At 54.2% G+C, this 24090-nt stretch overlaps 2 protein-coding genes across 4 annotated transcripts in view; one reads left to right on the top strand and one right to left on the bottom strand.

Moving 5' to 3' along the window:
• RNF216 (ring finger protein 216) overlaps positions 1-12346 on the top strand; it is a 125413-nt gene extending 113067 nt beyond the window's left edge. For all 3 annotated transcript variants that reach the window (XM_004705550.3, XM_004705549.3, XM_045285765.1), the window contains exons 16-17: positions 9057-9126; positions 9859-12346. In XM_004705550.3, coding sequence (XP_004705607.1) covers positions 9057-9126; positions 9859-10178 — 390 coding nt within the window. In that variant the 3' untranslated portion in view covers positions 10179-12346. The remainder of the gene's footprint in view (positions 1-9056; positions 9127-9858) is intronic.
• A 3264-nt stretch (positions 12347-15610) lies between these two features.
• On the bottom strand, positions 15611-19919 carry FSCN1 (fascin actin-bundling protein 1). The gene is made up of 5 exons (XM_004705546.2): positions 19883-19919; positions 17444-17600; positions 17235-17356; positions 16972-17139; positions 15611-16728 (listed from the first exon to the last, which is right to left on the bottom strand). The coding sequence occupies exons 1-5, from the start codon at positions 19917-19919 to the stop codon at positions 16526-16528; spliced, it is 687 nt and encodes a 228-aa protein (XP_004705603.2). The 3' UTR covers positions 15611-16525.
• Positions 19920-24090: the final 4171 nt, after the last annotated feature.

The raw sequence follows: 24090 nt of genomic DNA, 5'->3' as shown, positions 1-24090 counted from the left end.
ATGGCCTAGTAGTGATAAACAGTAACTTCTCTCATGCATGTGGACAGGTGACAGTGATCTGGTTAGTGGGAAACTTGTCCCTGAAAGAGAAGATGGCATTGCATGGTAATCATTTCTCTCCAAAGCAGCCTTGAATTGTAATGTGACCTTGAATTCTGTAGGGATTATTTTTGTTTGTTTCTCTTGAGAATTGATCGTAATATTTCTGTGGCTCAGTGTTGAGCTTTGTCAAGGTTTTGGAAAAGAGGCTCCTTTTTTACTGGCATGCTACACTAAAGAAACCATGCGGACATCTGTAAATGAAAAGTGAACAGATAGATTTAAGAGACAAAGCAGAGCGGAGGAACAGACCTTTGAGAACTCCATGCTTGTTGAGTACACCATTTAGGATCAGTGGAGAAATAATAGTCATTCACCTGTTCATTGTTGAATAGCCAGCATAGCCAGGACTGTTGAGGGCAGAAGAGACAGTCTGGTGGCAGGAGTCTTTTGTTCAGTTAGCACCTTGAAGCAAATACAGGTGCCTGCTTCAGATCCAGAGACCCAGGGAAGCATCCCTGAGAGGCACATCAGTAGTGAGTACAGCATCATGACAAAGTACTCGATGGACAGAAGCCTATGTGATCTGTATGAAACAAACAGGAGGCCAAGATAGTGTTGAGGTGGTGAACTTGGGCAAAGCCAAGTAGACTGGTCAAGGCCCACGTTGGGGTTTCAATCCAAGTATAATGAGCAGCTACGACAGAGCTCTTTGACTTACTGTGAGGAGTGAGCTAACCAGATAGGGTTTTCAAGACCACCCTGACTACCAGATAGACATAGGGGATTCTCACTAGCTGGTTTTTGGTCACTGCTAACTCAGCAAGAAATATTTCATTTCTGTTTGACAAAAGACACTAGTAAACAAAGGTTAAGGGAAAAGCTGGGAAATATAGGTGCAACATATTTACAATAATTGATATGTGTTCTTAGGATGTAACGAGTAATAGCACTCTAAAAAATTGGTAAACGTCCCTGTATTAATAAGAATCAATTTGTCTATGAACAATAGCAAGCTCAGAAACAACAGGTTAACCTAGAAGCTTACTTCTCCCTCATAAATACATACAAAAATGAGCAACCCGGTCATGAAACAAAACATCAGGGACTCATGGCTTCCAGCTTTTTCTCTGCCATCCCTTGGGTATAGCCAAGGATTGCATGTGACTGTGGTCTGGGAAGGAGCTAGACACCAAGAGTTAGAATGGGAAAAGAACTGCCCAGCTATCCATTGAGGAAGGAGTGTTTCCAGAAGATGGTGCAAGTCACCGCTGTTCCTCATTGTTGTATTGCTAAGCGCCCCGTTCAGTCTGTTCCAACTTATGATGACCCTGGGTGCAACTGCCCTCCTCACATCATTGTTTTGTTTAAGCCCATAATTGCAGCCAATGTCAATCCATCTTTGCAGATGTCCTTCTCAGGGACTGGTTCAAAATACAAAGGATGTAGTCTCACCATCCTTTCTTAAAGGGGCCATAGCTAGCTGTACTCCTAACACACATTTGTTCGTTCTCCATGTTATATTCAGTATTCTTAGACATGTACCAATTATTAGATCATCATTCATTGTCCAACTTCCACCTGCAGATAAGGCTACTGGAAATACCATAAATTGGATCGGGCACTCCTTCAGTGGTCAGAGGGACATCTTTGCTCTTCGGTGCTTTAAAAAGGTCTCACAGCAGATTTACCCAATGGGCATCAATTTTAGATTCAAGTAAAATTACATCCTTGACCTGGTGGTTAGGATTTTTTTTTTCTTTGTGTTGTGGTGTGATCCACACCAAATGCTAGAATCTTGGTCTTCATCAGTCCTCTTCACTTTTAACAATCAAGGTTGTGTTGGCTACATATTGCAGGTTAGTTGTTCACCAGTCTTCCTCCATTAAGCAGTCTCATTCTCATTAGCCAGGGCTTAATTACATGGCCTCACCAAGCCAAGAGGCTGGGACCCATGTGTATCCAGCTAAACACTATTGCTACAGAAGAAGGGAAGATAATACCACAGTAAGTCAAACAATAACATGTACGAAAAGAATGTATTATAAGGTCTACTGTGGTAATTGGACATGTTCACAATGATGTCTGTAAAACTGCTTCACTGAAGATGGGGGGTGATGCATGTAGAAACCACCTTAAATACCTCTGAAAATGGGAGATAAGCTCAATATTACATTAGAATAGCAGGCAACCACAAAAATGAAGCAGTCGCTATTTAAAGATGGAGGTTTGCAAATAGAATACCACAGCTCATAGCACTAGGCCCACCTAACTGTAGTGTGCCCCCAGAGACAGAGGAGTGTGTAGTGAACCAGGCTCCAGAGACAGCGGGGCTTCATCCATGAGACTATGTTCAGAGCTTCAGGCTTTTCCAGAGAAGCTGGGAATCTACTTGAAATTACATCGCCAACTTTTTATGATTGCTGTTAATCCAGACATCTTTAAACACTGCAGACCAACCAGACATCGTTATGTTAGCCGCAGCCTCTGACCTCTGGTGCATCACCAAAGGTAGGCTTCAGCCCAGCGTTAAGGAATGTTCCCTAATCCTCAGAACTGCCTGAAGATTTTGTTCTGCTTTTTTAACTTTTTATTGTAAATTAGGTAAAGGTTTACCAAACAGATAAATTTTACATTCAACATCTCTATCTATATACATTTTGTTCTCCTCGTCCATAGCAATCCACTCACTGTGCCAGCCCTGATCCCACTTCCTCTGTGTTCATTCCTCCTCCTCTCCTAACCTTCTCATCTTTATCATTGATGTAAATGCTGCTCTTTTGATCTTAAATGCTGATGATTCTAACTTGGGTAAGTTCAGTTCCAAACCTGAAGGAGTATTAAGGGCCATGGTCTCAGAAGTCCCACCAGTAGGCCTGGTCTCTTTTGACTTTGAATTCTGTTGCACATTTTCTCCCACCATCTCTAGGATCTTCTAATGTGATCCTTCTCAGAGCAATTGGGTGGTAGCCAGCCACCATCTTAGTTCTGGTCTCAGAGTTGTGGTGGTGTTGTTCGTGTGGTCTTTAGACCTTTAGACTAATTGTTTCCCTGTGTCTTTCAGTTTTCATCTCCTTTTCTCCCGGTGGAGAAATGGCTGCACACGAGCTTTTAAGCTCCCTGTTACTGCTCACCAAAATAGCATGTGGAATACTGCCTGTTATACCTCTTGACTGTGGTGTCCCTCAGACGATGGCCCTGAGTCCCCAGGCCTAGAAATTCGTGCCCTCAAGGTGTTTGATTGTGACTCTAAGTTTTCATAACTTTTCCTCCTGTGTACTCCCCCCGCATTCATAGGTATATGTATAGCAAACTACATAAGGTAGGTGGTGAGATGTACTATGTTGTCTGGAAGCCAGGTGCCCACAGGTCAGGATTGTTGCGTCAAGGAACAACTACCTCCTCACCCAGTGGACAGTGGGACTGAAGGATCAAAGAAATTGGTTTGGATCCCACACTCAGGGATTAAGACAGAGAATGAACTCGGCATCCTTCTGTTGAGAGAGCGTGCAGCTACAGTAGGGAAGAGTGTTCACCATGGTAATTCGTAGTTGCCCATGCCTTCCCAGGCCTCAGAGCCTCCTCAGTACCCACCACCAGCCCTGAGGCCTGATGGTCCTGCTGAGAACTCTGTTCCTGGGCGGCAGGCAATCCCTCTGAAAGCAGCTCACAAACAGGGCAAGGCCATATCTTGGCCCTGGGTTTCTGTCACCAGGTTTGGGGGCCATCTGCTAACCGGAGAAACGGCTGGTATTTGCTCAAACGCAATTTCAAAAGGAAGCCGGGGTGAATGTAATGCTTCCATTTCTCTCTGGTCTCCAGAGCAGAGGTTTGATTTGTTCTGGTTGTCCCGTTCCCACAGAGCAGGTTCTTGTCCAGGATTAGCCCAGTTCCCTTGACTCGCACCAGGACACCGATCGAATTCCAGCCCAGCATCTGTTGGGGCTTCTGAGAACACAAAGCCATTCAGAGGCAAAGGAGACAAAGGCAGCACTGTCAGCAGAGCTGCTCCCGGCATCATTAACCATGGCCAGGAAGGAACTTGAGTTCGTCACCAAGGGAGATGGGTCTTGTCCCCACTCTGGCTGGAGAGGGGCTGATCTTCATCCTTAACGACTCGAGATGGCTCGGGAAACTGTCCTGTCTCCCCATTAGAGCAGCTTTGTGAACAGTAACGTTCTTTGTCAGCGCCAAACGATTTGGTCACGTGTATGCCAAAAGCATCCAACCAAGAGTCCTGTGAATGAGATGTTCTCATAGCTAACCAACCTCAAGAGTAGACTCGCAGCTTAGTTTGACTCCTAAAAATGCTTTTGCTCCCCCACTGAAGCTTCCTGACTGAGGAAAAAATAAGGTACCTTATTTAGAGGAGGAGGAGGAAGTACCAGAGGACAGAGGCGGTTTTCGGGGTTTCAGGCAGCTTTCAAAGCCTAAACCAAGATCCACAGACAAGCAGCGTGGTTGTTCTATTTGTTTTTAGCAGCGTGGTTTTTGTGGTTCGGAGAAGCATCCAAACCTGTCAGAGGCTAGGTGTCTGGCCCTCCCATCTAAGCTTGTGCCCCAGCCACATTAGGACAGCCGTGCTCAGTTGGGTTCTAGAAGTGTCGCAGGACTGCCGCTGCAGGTTCCCTGTAAATGGAGCTCCACAGTGCGTCTGCCCCAAGGACGCCCCAATTCTACAGAAAGTTGTTCACACAGACCTTTGTGTCTCCGCACATGAGACTGCAGGGGGTTCTGCTCATGGCCGGTAGACAGCTGGGCAGCACCTTTGCTTAGCAGCATGCACTTGGCCTATAGCAGGTTGGAGCAGGCATGTGTCTGTCTGATTGTCAGATGGGGTCAGCCTGCATTTGCCTCGTGGAGACACACACACACACACACACACACACACACACACACACGGTAGGGGTGGGAGGGTGGTACAGGTTCTGGAGAGAACTGAGGAGGAAGAGATGGGGCCGTGGTGAGGAGAGCGATTCACAACTTAAGACTAGTGACTCATTTTTGGCTTCCACTGTGCCCTACTCCCTCCACCTCCACCTCCAACTGCTTCAGTTCACTGTTTCTAGAGAAAATTGGACAGCGAAGGGACCCAGTGGTGCCCATCCCTGGCTCCTCAGCTTGCTGCTGTCCAGCCTGGTTTAGCCTGACGCCCATGTTAGCCCGACTGGTTCTCACACTCCACCCCCACACACGGGAAAGTGGGATGCAAAAGATCCCAGCCTCTCACCCAGGACCTTGAACTTAACCATTCCCTGAGCCCCTTCCTGGGCCTGAGGGGCAGTGGGAGAGGGCCTCCTAAGAAAGCCAAGACCCTTGTGTGGCTTCATCCCTTTGGGCAGATTGGAAACAGTATAGCCACCCTGGGTGTAGCTGTCTCTGGAGTGCTTTCGAAGGAGGTACGGCAGTTAAGTTGGTCCTACTACTCAGCCCAGTAAACATGGCTGTTGAAGCACATCTGCCACAACCAGCTCCAGCACCTGTGGGCAGCTCACTTGACCCTGACCAGAGTCCAAACAAGACCTTCGAATCTGTGGAGGAGGCACCCCTGCAGAAGAATGGAGCCTAGGGTATCATGTCCTCCCCTTCCCTTCCTTCCCCAGCCCAGCAATATCTCTACCCACCCCTTCCCCACCCTACCACCTTACACCCTCCAGGGCAGTGTTCTGCTCTGGAGGACTTCTACCCAGCTGCACAGCATATGCCTCACCAACTGCTTCCCCTACACCAGACACCGCCCCCCACTCCGCCCAGCCCCCCATTTCCTGTTGTGGGGGATGCATGGGAAGGGGGGCAGTCCTGTTCTGGTGTTGCTCAGGCAAGCTGCAGCTGCTCAGGGAATCATTTGAAACTGCATATTGGCTCTTGGGAAGCCTTTCCTGAAACCACTGCCAGAATATTAACAGCAGCTGGGCCCAGCCCCACCCCTGGACCAATGGGAAACAGGGCAGTGGATGATGTGCATTTTAAGGGGAGAAGTTTCATCCACCAGAACAATGTACCATCCCCTCTCTGTGCACACAGGAAGCAGGCCATGGCTGCCAGGCTGGCAACAGGACCGTGGAAAAGCAGCTGCAAAAAAGCACAGTCGAGAGCTTTGGCAAGATAATCTCTGCCAAGTGCATGAGTGGCTGTTGTGGGAAAGGTCACGGGGCTTGTGATGGATGCTAGTAGCAGATTCTTGAAATCATCCACCTTCCCTGTCTCCTTCATCAGCTTTCTAGGCTCCGCTGTCTGGGCAGGGTCACAGGACCGCTGTTACCGTGAGGGTTAGTTGGTTCCTGCCTTCTTCCCCTGCCCCCCTCCCCCCACCTTCCTTCTTAATTGGAACTTCTGTGATCTTGGCCTGGCTCCCCACCACCAGCCTACTATTCTCACTTGGGCTGTGCCTCATCCCCTCCACGTGAAGCCTACGTGTCCCAGCCTCTGTACTGCCTGCATCCTGCGGAGCCCTGAGGAAGTCTGTAAGCGGAAGTGGGTGGGACCACCTCCTTGCTAGACTTGGCCAGCTTAGCCTTTATTTAAAGCTCTCTCCACATCTGCTGAGCACCATGTGTTACCTCCCAGAGTGACAGAGCAACAGGAGGCAGGGTTTGCCTGCTGCTCCGGGAAATGATTCTTCACACTCTCTTGTGTGTCCAGCCCCTCCTGTCTGATGGCCTGGATCGAACCCAGCCTGTGACGGACTCTTTCCAGTGACTAGGGCCAGAGGGAGGCCAGTGAATGGGACTGATCCAGGTCAATTTGCCCCTCTTGAATTCTCATGCCCGGGAACAGACAGCTAGAGGGGTCCCAGCATCCACAGTAGCCTCTCACTAGAACCTTTTGGAGTCCCCGTCCCTTCTGGAGACACCCAGCCCAGGCAGACAGGGCACAGGCATCAACCCTACCTTACCCTGTGGTGGTCTTCCTCTAAGCCTCAGTCTCCTCTCAAAGAGACGAGGATCTGCTGAGCTTCCCTATGACTGTGCGGGATGTCCCTAGAGGGACAGGCCAGCCTAAATGTGGCCAGGCAACTAGGGGAGCTGCTGTTCTAGAATGTATCTCGTTTTCCTGTGAGAGACCCATGTTCCTACAGTTGACTCTGGGAAGAAATTGCAGGTGAATTTGTGTGTGTGTGTGTGTGTGTGTGTGTGTGTGTGTGTGTGTGTGTTTTCTCAAAATTGCCTTAATAGAGCTACATTAATTATCAGGAAATTAAGGGTATTCTGCAATGTACATGAGCATAAAACCCCTATTTCTGTGTGGGAAGAAAGCAGAAAGAGTACTGCACCCCCTTCAGCCTCCTGAGAAGGTGTGTCAGCAAGGAAAGGCTGACACTTTGTTTCCTGCCTTTCAAGAAGAGCCCAGGCCACCACCTAGGAGACTTAGCCACTCAGTGAGTCAGTCAGCCCTCTGCCTCTCCCACTGAGAAGACCCTGGTCTGGAACTTTGGTTTCTGGCTGATGTGAAGGGCTAGGGGGAGCTCCCTCTTCCCCCTCCGTTACCCCCAAACTTAGCTGCAGCCTATTAGGTGGACCTGGAGAAAGGATCCTGGTGGCCCTGGGATTTCAGGCCTTGGTTGGCTCCACCCTTCACCAACACAGGTGCTTCGTCCTGCCTACTTGCCCTTGCCCTTGTCTTTGTATTTCGTGAAGAATAGAAGGCTTCAGAGAGAAAGAGCAATATTGTACTTCAAAGAGGGTAGGATGCACTTTCTAGAACAAAACAGACTAAAAATAGTCCTCAGACTGGGGCAGGCAGAGTTCTGCTTCAAGGTGAGGTAAGGCTCAGTCGGGTTCACAGCTGGGTGGCTTCTGTGGGGGGAGTGATGTGGTTAACTGGTGGTGGAGCTCACAGGCTCTGCAAACCCTCACCCTCACCTGCCCTCAGCAAAGCCAGGGGCCCAGAAGCTAGCCCCTTGAGGAAGCTCCTGCTGCTCATTCATTTGCCCCATCAGAAATCCGATGAGAGAGTCAGTGAGCCTTTCACAGTGAAATTGTCCCATCCTGATGGAATGTCAGCAACAACTGTGATCACAACCCCAAAATGCCAGCATCTGTAGGGTGCCTGTGCACAGCCACACATGGGGCTCTCTGCGCTGAAAGAGTGAGCAACACCGCAACATCTTAAACCATCAGGGTAGAGGTACCTTCTGGGGTCTTGTCTCTCAGTGACACTGTCACCCTACTCCACCTCCCCCACCAACAACAATAAACTCCCAGTGGTGCTCCTTTCTGCTGGAACACCTCAGCCTGAAGGCTTTGGGAGTCTGTCTTGACACTTCTGTGGACACCTTCCAACTATGTCCACCCTGCCCGTTGATCCCATTCCACCATGTGGAGAAAAAGCCCTAGCTCTGGCATCCTTCTGGCTTCACAGCTGCACAGTGAGGTCACTCAGTACTGTGGGTCAGGGCATGCATAGTACGACTGTGCCAGCTGTCCACTATGAAGCCCCATCACTGAGGCCACCACACTCGCCTCTGCCCCATGGGTGTTTGCCCATCCACAGGTCTGTGTAACCCTGTGCGCGTATCTCAGTAGTTCCTTGAATGTCAACTGGTCACTGGGACCCATGGGTTAAAACAAAAAAACCGGAGTTTGCAGATGTGTTGAGTTGTATTTTGGGTGGAGGGATGGCAACATCTGACTGGGATTGTCCTTAGTCTGCCAGGCCACTGCCCCCTGGCTTGATAACCCACAGTGGTTCAGGAGGTGAATGCCAGCCCTAGGGGTCAGCAGTGCCTGAGAAGACCTCTGTCCACTTCAGCTCACTCACCCATGAGGCTTTGCACAGAATCTGCTCGGTTTGCTTTTCTAGCTGCCACTTTCCCACCCTCTGCTTGCCTGCAGCCCCTCCAGTCACTTCTCCACGGGCCTCGGTCCAGGCATGGTGTCTGGGTACACTGTTGAGCTGCTGGAGGAACAGGTGTGGGTGCTGTGAGCAGGGTTCTGAGATAACCTTGCCCACTGTCCCTGCCAGTTGCATACACTGCAGTCCCTATTAGCTCATACACTTTGTGACTTTTATTTCAGGAGGACGATGAGAAGCTCATTGAGGAAATCCAGAAAGAGGCTGAAGAGGAGCAGAAGAGAAAAAACGGAGGCAAGTGTACCCCTATACCATGACAGGCCCCAACTGAGGGTCCCAGCAATGCCCCTGTCCATGCAGACCCACAGAAGCCATGGAGTGGACTAAGGGCATCAAGGGACTACTCAGGGCCCCAGCTGCTGGCCCTCCCATGGGGAACCTGGCACTCAACCCTGCCTCAGGGATCAGGTGGTCTGGGATGAAAATTGTGTTGTGTAGGTGGCTTGACCATGAGGTGTCACAGCTCCCTGGGGAGAAGCCATACGGTGCTAAAAGAGAAAGAAGTCTGGGGCAGGCTGAGCTTAGGGAGTAACTAGAAGCTGATCATGACTAGAGATGGGGGGCCCAGCCCTGGAGGTTGAGGGAAGAATGGAATAGCATGTAAGAAGCCCCCCGTCTCTGGCTCCCGAGGAAAGCATCACACAGAGATCCACCCTGTTGTAATCTGGAGCAGGAGGTGAGCGCCTAGGTGACCGGGATACAGCGCTCCTTGGGAGGGCCATGGTGCTTGGCTCTTTGTTGTGGTAGGTGTGTGAGCAAGCTTGGGGAATGCCTGCGTCCAGTAGTCAGGGTAATGCTGACAGCTCGTAGATCCCTGGGCTGAGCATGTGCTGCATCGAACCTGTCCCCCTTCCCAGGCCCCACCTCGTGCCTATCAGCACCTGGCTGTGGGGGAGTGTGGGGCCACACTGCCTGGTTCCAAGTGGGTGTACATGTTTTCTGAATGGAATTCCCTGTGCTTTTCAGAGAACACCTTCAAACGTATTGGGCCACCCTTGGAGAAGCCTCCAGAGAAAGTACAGAGAATCGAGGTCCTACCCAGGCCTGTCCCACAGAATCTGCACCAGCCGCAAATCCCCCCCTACGCTTTTGTGCACCCACACTTCCCCTTGCCACCCGTGCGGCCCATGTTCAACAACTTCCCCCTCAACATGGGCCCCATCCCAGCGCCGTACGTGCCCCCTCTGCCCAACATGAGGGTCAACTATGACTTTGCCCACATTAACGTCCCCCTGGAGCACAACCTGCCCATGCACTTTGGTCCCCAGCCTCGCCACCGATTCTGACGGCCCAGGAAGCCCCCCAGGACTGAGGTTCCACCAGGACAGCTCTCAGGCCTGTGTGGGGCTGGGGCTGGGGTGGGGTACATCCCTGGCTTACCCTTCCCACACATGGGAAGTCCAGGCCCTTGATGACTGAGCGGAGGCAGGCTGGGGACAATGGGTACCGGGCATGGGCTTGGTCTGGTCTTACGGGGCCACATAGTGAGGGACTGAACTTTGGCAACAAAGCCTGGTCCCTGGAAGTCCTTCCACTCACTTGCATAGTAGACACCAGTCTAAGTTCCTGGATGCTCCCCCTCCCAAGGATAAGCTCCCAATGACAAGGACAGGCCTCTCAGAGTTCGGATGGCCCTTGGCTCAATGGGTTCCCTCAGGATCCTGCCCCAGTGCCTGGGCCTGGTTGCTTTCCCCCCCGCCTGCCCCTTCTTGGCCTCACGGTACAGTCTGTGTTGTAGTTTAAGCGGTGCCCTGCCCGCTCCCTCCGACTTTTCCCAGGGGTCCAGAGTTCCCCTCTGTCTCTGAGCAGTGCTCCGTGCTCCCCACTCCAGGACTACAGGTAGCAAGCAGCTTTTCCCTTCCTGCGGTTTGGTGAGGAGGCAGTATAGCTCCTTATCTTCGTACGTAGAGTGTCAGCCATCCGGTCCCTGGCCTCCTCCATGTCTTCTCAGTAATCACAGGATGGAGATCTACATACTGGCAGCTGAGCCTTCGAGCCACCAAGGGAGGCCCCCTCCCAAACCCCCCGCAGAGCAGAAGCCAGAAGCTTTTCTATCTGTTCAATTGAGGGGGTTGTACTTGTCCTGCACTTCAGGTAAGGTGAGCCATGCACCTGAAAGGTAGAGGTGTGGTACATATGTCAGAGACCTTAGCACATCCTCCACCCCCAGGCCCGCCCGCTGTGTACACTTGCTGCCCAGCAACTCCTTCAATGTGTTTCAAGGATTCGTAGAGTGAACAGTACCTCCTAAGACCCCTGCTCTTTCTTCTGTCCCCAGGATGTGGGGTATGGGAGCAGGTGATCTCTGCGGGTAGGCTGAGGGGACCAGATGGGAAAGCTGGCACTCAGGAAGAGTAAGAGTTTAGGGCGTAGACAGTCCCCTCCCTGCTTGGGGGCCTGCCAAGCACCAGTGCCTTCTGACAAGCTGCCATCTGTGGGTGTACCACAGACGTGCCTTGGGGTGAGAGTGCGTGGTCCAGTCCACCGTTACGTATTAGTGAAAGCCTGTTCCTGCCACCTTCTATGGAAGGGCTCTCTAAGCGATGGGGGTGGCCGTGGATGCCACACCACATGGGGCCACCAGCCCTAATTGCTGCCCCACCATACATAGAGGGGACCTCTGGAACCAGTTCCTCACCGTAGTGGGGGGGGGGGGGCAGTCCTTTTCACTGGGGTCCTGTCGCCATTATCTGTGCAGCCCTTTTGTGCTCAGGGCAGGGCTGCAGGTTTCGGGCAGCTACAGGACAGTGGCAGCAGTCCCAATGACAGAGTCCAGGGTCGAGGTGCCCTGGGGGCCCAGCTTTATAATGCAGTCCCATAGGCGAGCAAGCAAGCCAATATTAATTAGTCCTTTCTGAGGTGACCTCACATGTTGCCAGCCACATTTGATGGTGAGGGTCTAGCTGCTCCTGCCCTTCCATGATGATCTCCCTGACCCAGCATTCCTCTTTATCCCTGCCACGGGCTCCAGACGAGCAGGAGCCCTGAGTGGTGGGACCAAACCTGGGTGAGACCTCCCAAGAACCAGTGTGTGCGCTGACAAGAACCCAGGCCCTGTGTAACCAACCAGTGGCACACACAGTGACAGGAACCCAGGTCGGTCCTTGTCTCAGAATCAGCAAGAGCCCACGCCTGCTCCTCTCTGAGCCACAGCCATGCCTCTTGCTCCCCAGGGGAGGGACCACTCACGACAGTCCACTTCACTTGCCTTAAAAAGGGAGAGAGGGCTGGAGTGTTTGCACATCACAGGAGTCAGAAGTGGGAACGAGAAAGTGCATGTCCACCACTTTGGATGAGAATAGTGAAGAAATGAATACGTAGTTTAATCTTAAGTTTTTCTGTACCTTCCAGTAGTGACATGCATAAACTAGCCACTGAATTTAAACTACTGTGTGTAAAAAGCCTGTATCATATGTAACTTGGACTTTTTGTAAATAAATGTTGGTGCACTCTTTGCCAGCTCTCTGTGTGCAGGAGCAACTGTAGAAGGGTCTGGGGTGTATGTTGCTGGGTCTCTTTAGAACCAAAGAGGGCTCCCCTTTCCCACCTCTGCTGGGGGTCTACCAAGTCTGGGGGATGGGTGGGGAGGGAACCCCTTCAAGGCCAGAGCCACATCTGCTGAAGAAATACAGGAAATGATTTGGTAGAGAACCTGGATATGGGCCATAGTCCCTGATGGGTACAAGAGGGTGAGCTTACAGGCCAGCCTTTCCTGCCCCGCCCCCACCGGGCTCCCATCACAGCTGGACCTTGGTACCAATCTCACACCATGGAGTGGGAGGGAGGCTGCATATTCACTGATTCATCTTTTCTAATGACTATTCAGTCTGGTTCCCCTGGGACCTGTTCCTGCACCCACCGCAGTTCGTAGGTTTATAGCCAAGTCAGACTGCTCTGCAGTTCTTTCTGAATGAAAGACTCAGTGGTGACCCTTTCCCCTCCTACCACCTCCCAGCCCTCCCTCCAACTAGCCTGTATTGTCCTCCCTGTTACCTGCTGCCAGGGTTGGTCCCCACTCAGGGACAGCACCTTTGAAGTTACAGCCCCTAAGTCTTCCCTGTCTTTGCTGCTCTCTACAGCAAGGCTCGCTGGGCTGGGCTGGGCTGGCCACCTGTTCTCCAGCCTGCTGATGACAGCGGAGAGCTCCCCTGCACTCACTCAGCCACCTCACACCAGCCTGAAGGTGTGCCTTGCACAATGGACTCGAGAGTCCACGGATCAAGAGTTGTGTGTGGGTGTATACAAGGTGGATTCAAAAGATCAGTCCCCAGACAAGTTGGCAGTCTTCAAGTGTCCCCCATCAGATTCCTTCCTAGCCTGGTGGCTTTGGGACAGTTCAGGCAGTTGCTTGGCAGTGAATGGGGAGCGGTGACAGCATCTTCAGGGGGCACTGAGTGGAACAAGATGTGGGGCATGGTTGCTGCAGGGCAGTGTGCTGGACCTGTGGTCAGTAGAAGCACCCGTCACTGGACACCCCTGTCTGCCTCTCGGAGTATCTGCCCCGAAAAACAGCTCTAGGGGACTCCGCCCTCCTGACAAGAGCAGCTTCCTCATTCTATGTCTTGGGTATTTGTATCTGCTTTCCAACCAGATTCCAGGGCCAACTTGTTTGACCCAACATGCTGCTGCCAGGCTTGTCCATGCGGTTGTCTATGCACTGAACCTCCAGACATGTGAGACTGTGCACCTCAGTTTAAATCACCTATTTGGTAGGACAACCCCAGAACACCAAGAGAGTCCTCCTGCCCAAGGTATCCAGGCACTCCAACACTTACGTGGTTCTGCTCTCCAGAGGAACAATTGGTCGCATGTTCCACTTACTGATGCCCTCTTCCTCCATTGCTCTAAATAGAGACCAATTCCTGTGCCTAGATGGCTGCTTGCAAGTTATTAAGACCCCAGACACTATTCCATGAACTAGGATGTAGGGTAACCCAAAAACAAACTCCCTGCCATCGAGTCAATGCCGGCTCACAGTGACCCCATAGGACAGGTTAGGACTGAAAACTGTAACAAAGGGAGCACAAAGTCCTGTCTATTGAATACATTCTTAAGGGGGGGAATGGTGTGCTAGAGGCAGTGTGTGGGCTCAGATTGGAACTGGGTAAATGGGTATGAAGAGCAAAAAGTGTTTGTGTGTGCCTGCATGTGCTAGTGAACTGATAGGAACACACACAAGCTTGTAGAAACTGCTGAGGAAATGACATTGCCCCAAGGTGGGAGCAAAGCAGAAATCCCGCCCTGGGCTCCTAAACCCCAGCTCTAGGGGCCAGGCAAGCAGTGGTTGTGATGGAAGGAGGGCTCTGGAGGCCCACAGGGAGCCCTGTTTGTGCTCAAGATAGTCCATGTGCTTCCCCAAGATCTATCTTCCTTCAGACCCCTTCAGTCCTGGTTGGCCCCTTCTTCCCAGAAATCCGTAAGCCACTCCCCTCCGAAAGGATTGCTCTTCCTTACACTCCAGTTGCTCTATCTTCTTGGTGCTCGGCAAGGGCACTTCCTCTGGGAACCCTAACCTGAACTCCCATCATGGTATTGGGCTCCTGCACTCACATGGCACGTGTCCCAGGCCCAGTAAGCTTCTCACAGGCTGAAAATTGTTCCTGATTTGGGGGGGGGTTTTAAGCCAGGACGACTCTGCTCTTCCCTGAAAGCTGCCCATGGCCAGGCTAGAATTCATGAGTAGGGGCTACCAGCTTGGGGTCCCCACCCTAGCCTTGTGACTATTCGGTTGCTTGCTTCTGAAAACTCAAGCATTCCCTTGCATTGGGGCCCAGCATCCCCCTTCCAGGACACCATCTGTCCTCATCTGCCTCCAAAGTATGGGCCCTTGGGACCAATCACAGGCCAGATATCCATAGTTTCATAACCAGCAGAGAGCCAGCTTGCCATGGGGATTGTCCCTATGTCTGCCTGCTGTGCCCTTGCTCAGACCACATTCCCTGCTGAGTAAATGAGCAAGTGGTCCCTGCCTCCCTCACCCCCAACAACGCTGTTCAACATGTCCTGAAGGGATTCACTTAGGATTGACCCTAGCCCCCTGCAGTCTCCTCAGCCCTCACCTACGGAAGCCAGCAGGGCAGGGCAGCAGCAGCCTGTCATCTTTCTTCCTCAGAAGCTGATGACTTCTAACCTCTGACCTCTCATTAGTAGTCAAGCACTTAACTATCAGGCCACCAGGGATTCTCAGCCCAGGATGCATGGGATTCAAGGAGACTGGAAGAAAGGCCCAGGAGCCCAGCACTGAACAGTCTAGAAACTTCCCCAGCCTTCAGCTTGAAACGGTCTGGTTCCAGTTCCTCCACAGACACACCTCCCCCACTCTGGGCACAGCCTGAACCCACAGGACCGAAGCCACTGTTGTGAGAGAGTGAGAGGCCTCGGGCTCCGAGGTGTACACCAGAGAACCTTGGTTCATGGTAAGGAGGGATACGGATCCGGAGTATCTATCCATCCGATTACATGATAGGCAAAATTAGAATCCTCAGTATTGAGGCTTCACCCGCACATGGGCCCTACCCCTTGCAGGTGCCCATATATATGCCCACCCCACCAGGTGGAGGGCAGGGGCAGCCTTGTGGGAGCCCTGGTTTAAGCCACCTCCCCTTGCGGCCACCAGGGCACCTGATGATTCTGGAAGGGGCCCCAGAGATCCAACTGGGCCCACTGCCGGTCCAAACCCCCCACCTCCACCCCCAGACGCACATGCGGACCCCAGGCATCGGACTTAATGTTTTATTCTTTTTCCAGTTTGAAGCTACTATCATGGGCGTTGAGAGATACAAGTGACTTACAAACAACGAAAGACCAAGACACCCAGAGTGAGATGCAGGGCACACAAACCAGCAGTGGGAGGGGCTGGCAGGGCAGCGAGGCAGTGTGGGGCCAGGAGACCCCAGGATTCCAGAAGGTTCCAGAAGATTCCAGTCACAAGTGTGGAGCACCGATCCTGCTGCAGGGCTCTGGCCCTGTGGGGGAGGGCAGCCAGCACCACCAGGTGGGACACAGGCAGAGGCCAGAAGAGAGCCCCTTAGAGAAGTGGAGGCCGGAAGCTCCGAACTAGGGGTGCCCATCTGACCCCCGCCAGCTGTGGCAGTCCCCTTGGGGACTACATGCTTGCCAGGGCGCCACCAGCAATAAACTCCTTTAAAAAAAATACTGATTTGGTCATTTTCTGCTTCCAGTCAGAGCAGGGAGGGTGAAGACTAGACTTGAGGTCGGAGGAGGGGACCCCACAGCGTGCAGTAGGCAGAGCTGGCCCTCTGTACTAAGCTCAGAACACTCCACCCCCACCCCGAGGGATGGGAGTGGGGCAGGAGAATCCCACCACGGACACCCCCCCCCCCCCAATTCCTCTTGACTGCTTCGGGGCAATAAGGCTCAGAGTCGACTGAGGTCAGAAGAAAGCGAGCCAGCCTTGCCTGGGTGGAGGACCCGACCGTGCTGATTCTACACAGTGACCGGGCACATCCATTGACCCCTCTGAGAGGCAGGCTGGGGGGTCGCGGGGGAGGGGCACCATTTTCGCTGGGGTTTCCAGTTTGAAAGACAAGGGGCTCCATACCAGCTCGGAGCCCACCTAGAGAAGGAAGTTAGCAGGGAGTGGGCTGGGGCACGGGGATTGGGGGGGGGGCACCTAGTATTCCCAGAGTGTGGCGGGGTCAATGGTCTCGGCGGACGCCTTCAGGACCCCCGCGTGGTCGCCCTTCAGGTAGTGCCCACCCACCCTGATGGCCACCTTGTTGTAGTCACAGAACTCAAAGAAGAAATCCACGGGGGTGTCGCTGCTGCTGGTGACCGAGGAGTCGCTGCCTACCATCCAGTACTTGCCTGTGGAGTCTGGGGAAGAAGGGGGGTGAGGGTGTCAGGCCGCCCCTGCTCCCCAAAACTCCGCGCCTTCACGGAGTAGTGCCCCCTCCCCACCAATCGCGATTCTGAGCCCCACCACGCTCGCGGGCCTGATCGCAATGGAGGACACGTGGCCACACGTGGGGTTCAGGGTTGTGGGGGCCCTCCCAGCTCCGAGCGTTGGTCCCAGTCCTCCTGCGTGGCCCCGCCCCGCCCCGTCCCCCGCAGGCCTGCCTCGGATGTTGTAGGCGCCGTCGTTGAACTCCAGCTGAAAGACATCGTAGCTGGAGCGGTTGGCGTCCAGGGTGCCGGTGACCTTGCGGCAGCCGATGAAACCATGTTCCCCTCGCAGGACGATAATGGGCCGGTTGATGAGCTTCATGAGGAAGAGCTCCGAGTCCCCTGTCCCAAGAGTGGGGGAGGGGCGGTGAGTCTGCTATAGGGTGGGCAGGGGCCACCTCCCGGGGGGAGCTACTCTTCCTTGCCGCCCCAAGTACCTGCGGTCTCCACCGAGGCCGACAGCTGCCCATTCTTCTTGGCTGTCACAAATTTGCCATTGGAGGCGCGCAGAGTGATGCGCCGATCGCACCACTCGATGTCAAAGTAGCAGCTGGCATTCCTGCGGGCAGCGGGGGCAGGTCAGGGGCCTCTCGGAGTGCAAGGCGGCCGAGGGCGGAGGGTGTTGAGGGGGTCGGGGGACACTCACTTGGTGGAGGCTGTGGACTGCACGCCCCCAGTCGCCGTCAGCGTCCAGTACTTGCCCGTGTGGGTGCGGAAGGCGCACTTTTTGGTGTCACGGTCAATCTCCAGCTGAAAGGTCTCCTGGTCGGTCTCTTCGTCCTGATTGGCCGACAGGTCCATGCCTGTGGAGAGAGCCTGAGGGTGGTACCGGTTCCCATGGCCGCCCTGTAAGCTACAGGGTATTTCCCAGAAAGGTGTGTTCACGGCCGGGAGACATGGCCTCAGTCAGAGAAGGGTCTGTAGTTTTAAGAGGAGACCCATCAGACAGGTGCCCTTTTAAAGGTGGAGAGATGGGGAGGCATCTACGCCGGGGACACTGAGGTTGAGGTGTAAGTCAATAAAGGCCAAGGACCACAGGCAGAGCCAAGAGGGAGGGCCCATGCACTTGCCCGTCAGCAGAATCAGCGGAGCTGACCCATTATCTCTGACATGCAGCCTCCAAGACCCAGAGAGGATGGATTTCTGTCCTGTTACAGCAGCCCCAGGGCTTTCCCTAAAACACTCAGCTCCTCCCGGCTGACTCTGACTCTCTTTCTCTCTCTCCTGCATCCCACACAAAGGGAGAAGCTCAAGTGTTGCAGGACCTCGCTGGGCGTGGGTGGGGCCAGGCAGCCCCAAGACCACTCTCTCTTCGAACAAGCCCAACGACAAAAAGGCATCCTTCACCCTTTAAACCCACTCGTGGACAGATCACCTGGCCGCCAAACACCAGACAGGTCTACACACCTGTGACAGGTCCAGTCACACCTGTGCTCCCAAAGACCCAAAGGCCAGCCTGTGTCCAGAAGGAAAAGCCAGAAGGCAGGAGGAAATGGGGAGGGTGCTGAAACAGGGAGGGAGGGGCCAGCAACCAGCACCCCCAAAGATCTGTGCAGTGTTGACTGGGGACACACCAGCAGGCTTTGCAAACGCTCAGGGGAGTCACCCTAAAAAGGGCCTAAGGTAAAGAGAAAGACACTCCTGAGCCGGTGGAGGCCCGGGACCGAGAGCAGCAGGGTTGGATACGAAGGGTTGCTGCTAACCGCAGGGGTGGCAGAAAGCCGGGCCTCGTTTTCCAGAGCCATATGGAAGCATTTGGAGATGGAATAGTATGATGTCAGGGTTGTGCTTTAAATAAACCAAAATTGCCAGATGAACAATGGGGATGGGGTGGGGTGGGGTGAGTGGGTGGGGGGCAGCAGGTAGGACCCACACCCAGGGCTTCCAGCCTGGCCACGTGGAAACTTAAAGCCGAAAGATGAAGAAAGGACGTGGCACACATTCACATCCTCACCCCCCACCCAAACCCACGAACCACAGTGGCAAGCACCTTGCTTCCAATATCCTACCCAGCTACACCCTCCTCATCCCAAGTGCACGCCTGCTGCCTTCTCTGCAGACGGAGCCCGGCAGTGCACACGTGTCTTTGTGTGTGTGCAGCTGTGTATCCCAAAGGAGCCCTGGTGGCCTAGTGGCTGCCAACCCAACTCACAACTAGCCAGTCCACAAGACAAAGGTGAGACTTTCTATTCCCGTATAGTTAGTCTCAGAAACCAACAGGGTCACCACCACCTTTATAGCCATAGTTTTTTGCAAACACCTCCTCCCCCTCTCTGGCCCACGCCCCCCTGCAGCATATGTGCTTCTCCTGATGAAACCTGAAAGCAGTCTTTGGGTCAAACAGACACTCAATGGGTGTCTCCCAGCACCCCGATGCTAAGACCCTCAGCAGCCAGGCCACTGCCACACCTGTTGCAGCCCTCTACTCGGTGGAGAGCAGGCCAACACTCGCCAGAGGAGGAAACAGGCTGGCCAGCCAGGGGGCCTCTCCTGTGGTTCTATAACCATCCTCGCCCACAGTCACACAGCAGGGGCTTGGAGGCTCTCGGGCAGAGCTCCTCTTCTTGCCACATCCCCAAACCTGCCCTCTGCCTGGTGCCCTCCTGGACCCAGCCACCCTGGGGCTGCCCCAGCCCTGTGTGAGCTTGCCTGCCATCCACATCCTGCTGGATACTCCAAACCACCACCCAGAAGGGAACCAGGGCCAGAGTCCCCTAACTCAGACCTCCCTCAGCCAGAGGACCCCACAAATCAGACAACCTGCCCCACCTCCGCTGATGCCACGGGGCTACTGGAGATTACCAAGGAGTTAGCCCCCTCCTCAAACCCTCCATCCCACCCAAAAGGGCCTTGGACTTTGTGGCAGTGATTTTATGCCAACTTGACCTGGTGTGAACATGTCTACCCTGTCAATCAAGTGACAGTCTTTTGGCACCTTCCTGGGGGTGTGGCCTCTTTTATAAGGGAGACACTGGAAACTCCTTCTTCCTGCTTGCTGGGCCTCTGCTTGCTTCCAGGGGGACCCCATGAGATCTGCACCCACCATGCCCACTTCACTGCTTCTACATCATCATTCTGCAGCTACCTGAGTCTGAAGCCAGCTCCACTAGCCGCAGACCCATGGACTTAGGTTGGTCTGGGCTGGGATGCTTTCCTGATAAAAAGTTACTTCTTGATATGAAGTTCCTATTAACACAAAGGAGTGTCAGTTGTTTATGTTTCGCTAGACAACCCAGCCGCACACAGGTTTTTACAGGAGACCCCCAGCAAAATGACCACAGTCCTCCCCCTGGACCAGGAGACCTGCCCTGGGGGTCCCAGTCCCCACTGGCCATACAACACCATCTGTCCAGAGAGGAGGTGGGGGACTGGAGGAGAGTTGATGGGCAGGAAGAAAGGGAACAAATAAGAGGGGAGCCCTACCCATCCCTCCCCAGCAGCCCAAAAGACAGAGGGGGCACGGAGCTCCCAGGAAGTGGGAACAAGGGACACGCTCACGGGTGCTGATGGATCGGGGATGTGAGGGGGGGCGGGGGGGAGAGCTGAATCTCCAGCCCAGCCCTGGGGGCTTGTGCTAACTCCCGCACGCTCACAGCAACCCTATGGGACAGGCAGAACGGCCCCTGTGAGCTTCTGAGGCTGTAACTCTTTACAGGAGTAGAAAGCCTCAATTTTCTCCCAAGGACCAGCTGGTGATTTGGAACTCTGACCTTTCGATTGCAGTCAAACGCATAACTACTATCTAGCACAGCTTTGCAAGTAAGCCTGGTGCCGCCTCCAGTCTAAGCGATGCCCTCTGGTTGAGTATTAAAAGAAAAGGTGTCACGGGGAAGGCTCAGGTGTGCCTGACTGAAGCCGTAGTGTTTTCAGTCACCTCGTGTGCACACAAAAGTCAGACAGTAAGAAAGGCTAGAGAACTGAAGTATTCTATCCAGGGCACTGAGAAAGAAAGCATATGTATAGGTTTTTCTTCGGCTAATTTCTGGAAGCAGATCGCCTGGGCTTAAGCTCCACGTGTCAGATTCCAGATTCAAATCTCTCTTGGGAAACGTTCGGTTAGAATGTTCCTTAGAAGGGAGGTCGGGAGATTTGGACGGGTTATCGGGGGAGACCAGTCCCTGCAGAAGAGCATCCTGTCTATGGTAGAGTAGAAGAAAACCCTCCTTGAGACAGACTGACACTGTGGCCCCAACAAAGGGCTCAAATACAATGCGCGAGGCCGGGCAGGGTTCCCTGCTGTTGTATACAGAGCACGATGGGGCGGCACCAAATCAACAGCACCTTACAGCAAGGGCTGCTGAGCCCCAAAGTGAGAGTGGCCCCTGAGCCTAGGCTCTAGTTGCTAGCTGCCCTGTCTGGCCGTGCCTCAGTGGCTGCTTGCCCTGCTCAAGTCTACTGTCGCGGACACTGTCATGTGAGGCCACCCACCACATGAGGACTCGTCTTCCAGCTGCATCAAGCCGTAGGTTTTCCACTGGCCAGTTTGGGGAGCCTTGGTGGTGCAGTGGTTACACGTTGGGCTACTAACTGAAAGATCAACAGTTCAAAACCACCAACTGTTCCAAGGGGAAGAGAGTTGGCTTTCTACTCCTGTAAAGAGCTACCATCTCAGAAAGCCACAGGGGCCGTTCTGGCCTGTCTTATCGGGTTGTTGTGAGCTGGGATTGACTCAATGGCAGTTGAGGTGTTATGGGTGAGTGGTTTGGAGTTTGGGGAACTAGGTTTCTGATGTTTCTTGCTAGTCTTGGGTCTGGAAGCTCACTGGAACCAGTCCATCATGGGTGGCCTGACTAGCACAGCTTCTAGCACCATAGGAGCAGGCTGGCCACCGCAGCCCGACCAAGGGACAGTCAAGTGGTGGGTGTGGCTTGACCTCCCCGCCACTCTGTGGGGCAGAGTAGACCGGCCCTGTGGGTTTCTCCATATCTTTAAGGGAGTAGAAAGCCTCTAGGGTGGCAACAAGTGGGAATGGGCTCATGGCAAGCCGTAGCAGGAATTGTTTGAACGCCTCCACCTGACCAGGGACAAAACTGAAGTTCAGCTGGGCTCAGTAATATCACCAGGGCCCTCATCATGAGTTCAGCTAGCAATGGCCAAGGGGGCCACTAGAGGTCCCAAAGTGGCAGCAGTCCCCCCGCCCCCCAACCTCCTGCAGCTCCGTTTGCCCACCTGGAAGAAGGTAGGATCCATCCCCTCCCATCTGCCAGGACACTTGGGTCTGCAAGCAGGCTCTCCTGCCCAGCCCAGCCGCTGCCAGAGGCCTACTCAGCCTCCAAGTCTCTAATTAGAACCCGGTTACTATGGGAACGGGCTTTTCTGCGGATTTTTCTTTTTGACAACAGCTACACAGAAAGCCTGAGTCACAGGCGCCCCGGGCCCTTGCCTACAGACATGTCTCCCTAGTGGGAGCTGGTGACAAGCATAGGAGGTGCCTCAGGCCCCTGCCTGCCGCCCCCACCTCCCTCCTCCCTCATCTCCCTCCTCGCTCTCCAGGCCTGACCGAAAATGTGTGTGGCACCCCCTTCCTCTAAAGCCTCCACAGGGCCCCAGTTCTCAGGTCTCTTAGGGGTGTCTTAAGAGTTCCCCCAAACCCCTAGAGCAAGCGGTTCTGACCATGCCCTTCCCCTCCCCTCAGCCTACTTGGGGGAGGGACCTGGAACCCGCTGTGGCCTTCCAGCCCCCCACCCCCTTCTAGTCTGCTCTCTACGACCCTGTCCAATCCCCACTCCCTCCTCTATCCTGACTTGGCGGTTCCCTGCCTCCTCTGCTGAGCTCGTACACACCCTGCAAAGCCCAGCCACAGCAGTTCCCCAGCAAACCAGCGTCTGACACAGCACTTGAGCCAGGATCCAGGCCAGGCCCTGGGGAGTGCACTGCGCACAGCTGGCCAGAGGGGAGGGATCTGGCTGGGGAAGCTGCTGACACAGAGGAAAGGCAGGAAATGGGCGGGGCAGCAGGGGGTGGCACCAGACGTGGAAGACCAGCATTAATGGACCTCACAGAGGTAGAGCTGTCCCGAAGCAAGTAAACTGAGGCCAGAGAGCAGGCTGTAGCTTGTGGCCCAGGCCCGGTCTGTGCAGGCCTAGGTGATTGCTAGCAGCTTCCGGGCCTGGATTTCCCAACGTGGGGCGGCAGCGCAGACCCCACCCCCTTGCCACACAAGGCAGTCCACAACGAGTCTTGGCAGCCCCCTCCCAGGCTGCCCAGGCTCACCAGGAGCCTTCCCATCCCAGAAAGGGGGGGCAGGGGGGTGTTGTCAACTAACTTGGGAACAAGAAGGGGATCCTGAACCAGCCGGGCCCCAAGCCCCAACCTCTTCCCTAAGCCCTCCCCTGGCTCCCCTTCCCCCTTTAAAGGCATCAATGAGCCAAGGCTTCTCCTGACCCCGGCTTCCCCTCTTCCTGCCCTGTCATCCTGAATCAGTCTGGATGGTGCAAACCTTCCTGGACAGGACTACCTGCCCAGGCTTGCCCCTTGGCTTTCAAGGGCACCCACAAGCACTCCCTGCTCCTGCCGTAACCCCAAGAGCCAGGGCCTCCAACTCTCTACCCCCTCCCCAAGGAAAGGCCCTGAAGTCTGTCTGCAGCGACCAGCCCAGCCTCGAACCCTCCTGGCAGCCATCTCCGGCTTTCTAGGCTCTTCCGGCCTCAGGGCCTTTGCACACCTGCAACATTCAGGGCCTCCCTCTACCTGCAACACTCCCACACCTTCCCTTACCCCCAGAGCTGCTCAGCTGGACCACCTCCCCCAATCAACCTAGGACCCCTGTCCTTGACACCGCTGGGATGTTCAGCATACACCGTGCCCCCTCACCTAGGAAAGGCTCCAGGCATGCCCATCGTTGTTGACCACTGGAAGCCCAGCACTAACCAAGGGCCTAATAATTGCTGAGTGGGAGTCGGGGCTCCATCCAGCACAGTGAGCCCAAAGGGAGGCTGGAAGGGTCTGTCAGTTTAGCCCCTGCTGCATGACCTTGGGCCAGTGGCTTTACCTCTCTGGCCCAACAGGCGCCCCCGTTAAAATGGCAGTGGAAGCGCCCACTCCATTAGGATGGAAGGGGGTGAACTGGGGGAAAGCTGCCACCCCACACCCACAGTCCCATCTCATCCACCCCCAGCCCTGGAAGGCCTGAAGGGGAGGGGTTTCCAGATAGGGCCCCAGGGGAATCTAAGGACAGTTCTAATGCAGCTGCCACCCTGGGGCTGGGGCCCACCTCCCCTCCAAGTGGCCAAGGTCCCTGCATTCGAGGAGGAGGATGGCTGCCCCAGTGGGGGAGGAGGCCAGCAATGGAGA

The sequence above is a fragment of the Echinops telfairi genome, unplaced genomic scaffold, assembly GCF_000313985.2.
Source record: "Echinops telfairi isolate 266 unplaced genomic scaffold, ASM31398v2 ScPeMD7_5;HRSCAF=22, whole genome shotgun sequence".
Lineage (NCBI taxonomy): Eukaryota > Metazoa > Chordata > Mammalia > Afrosoricida > Tenrecidae > Echinops > Echinops telfairi.
Note: the sequence above shows the minus strand (reverse complement) of the source record. Positions and strands in the feature narration are given on the sequence as shown.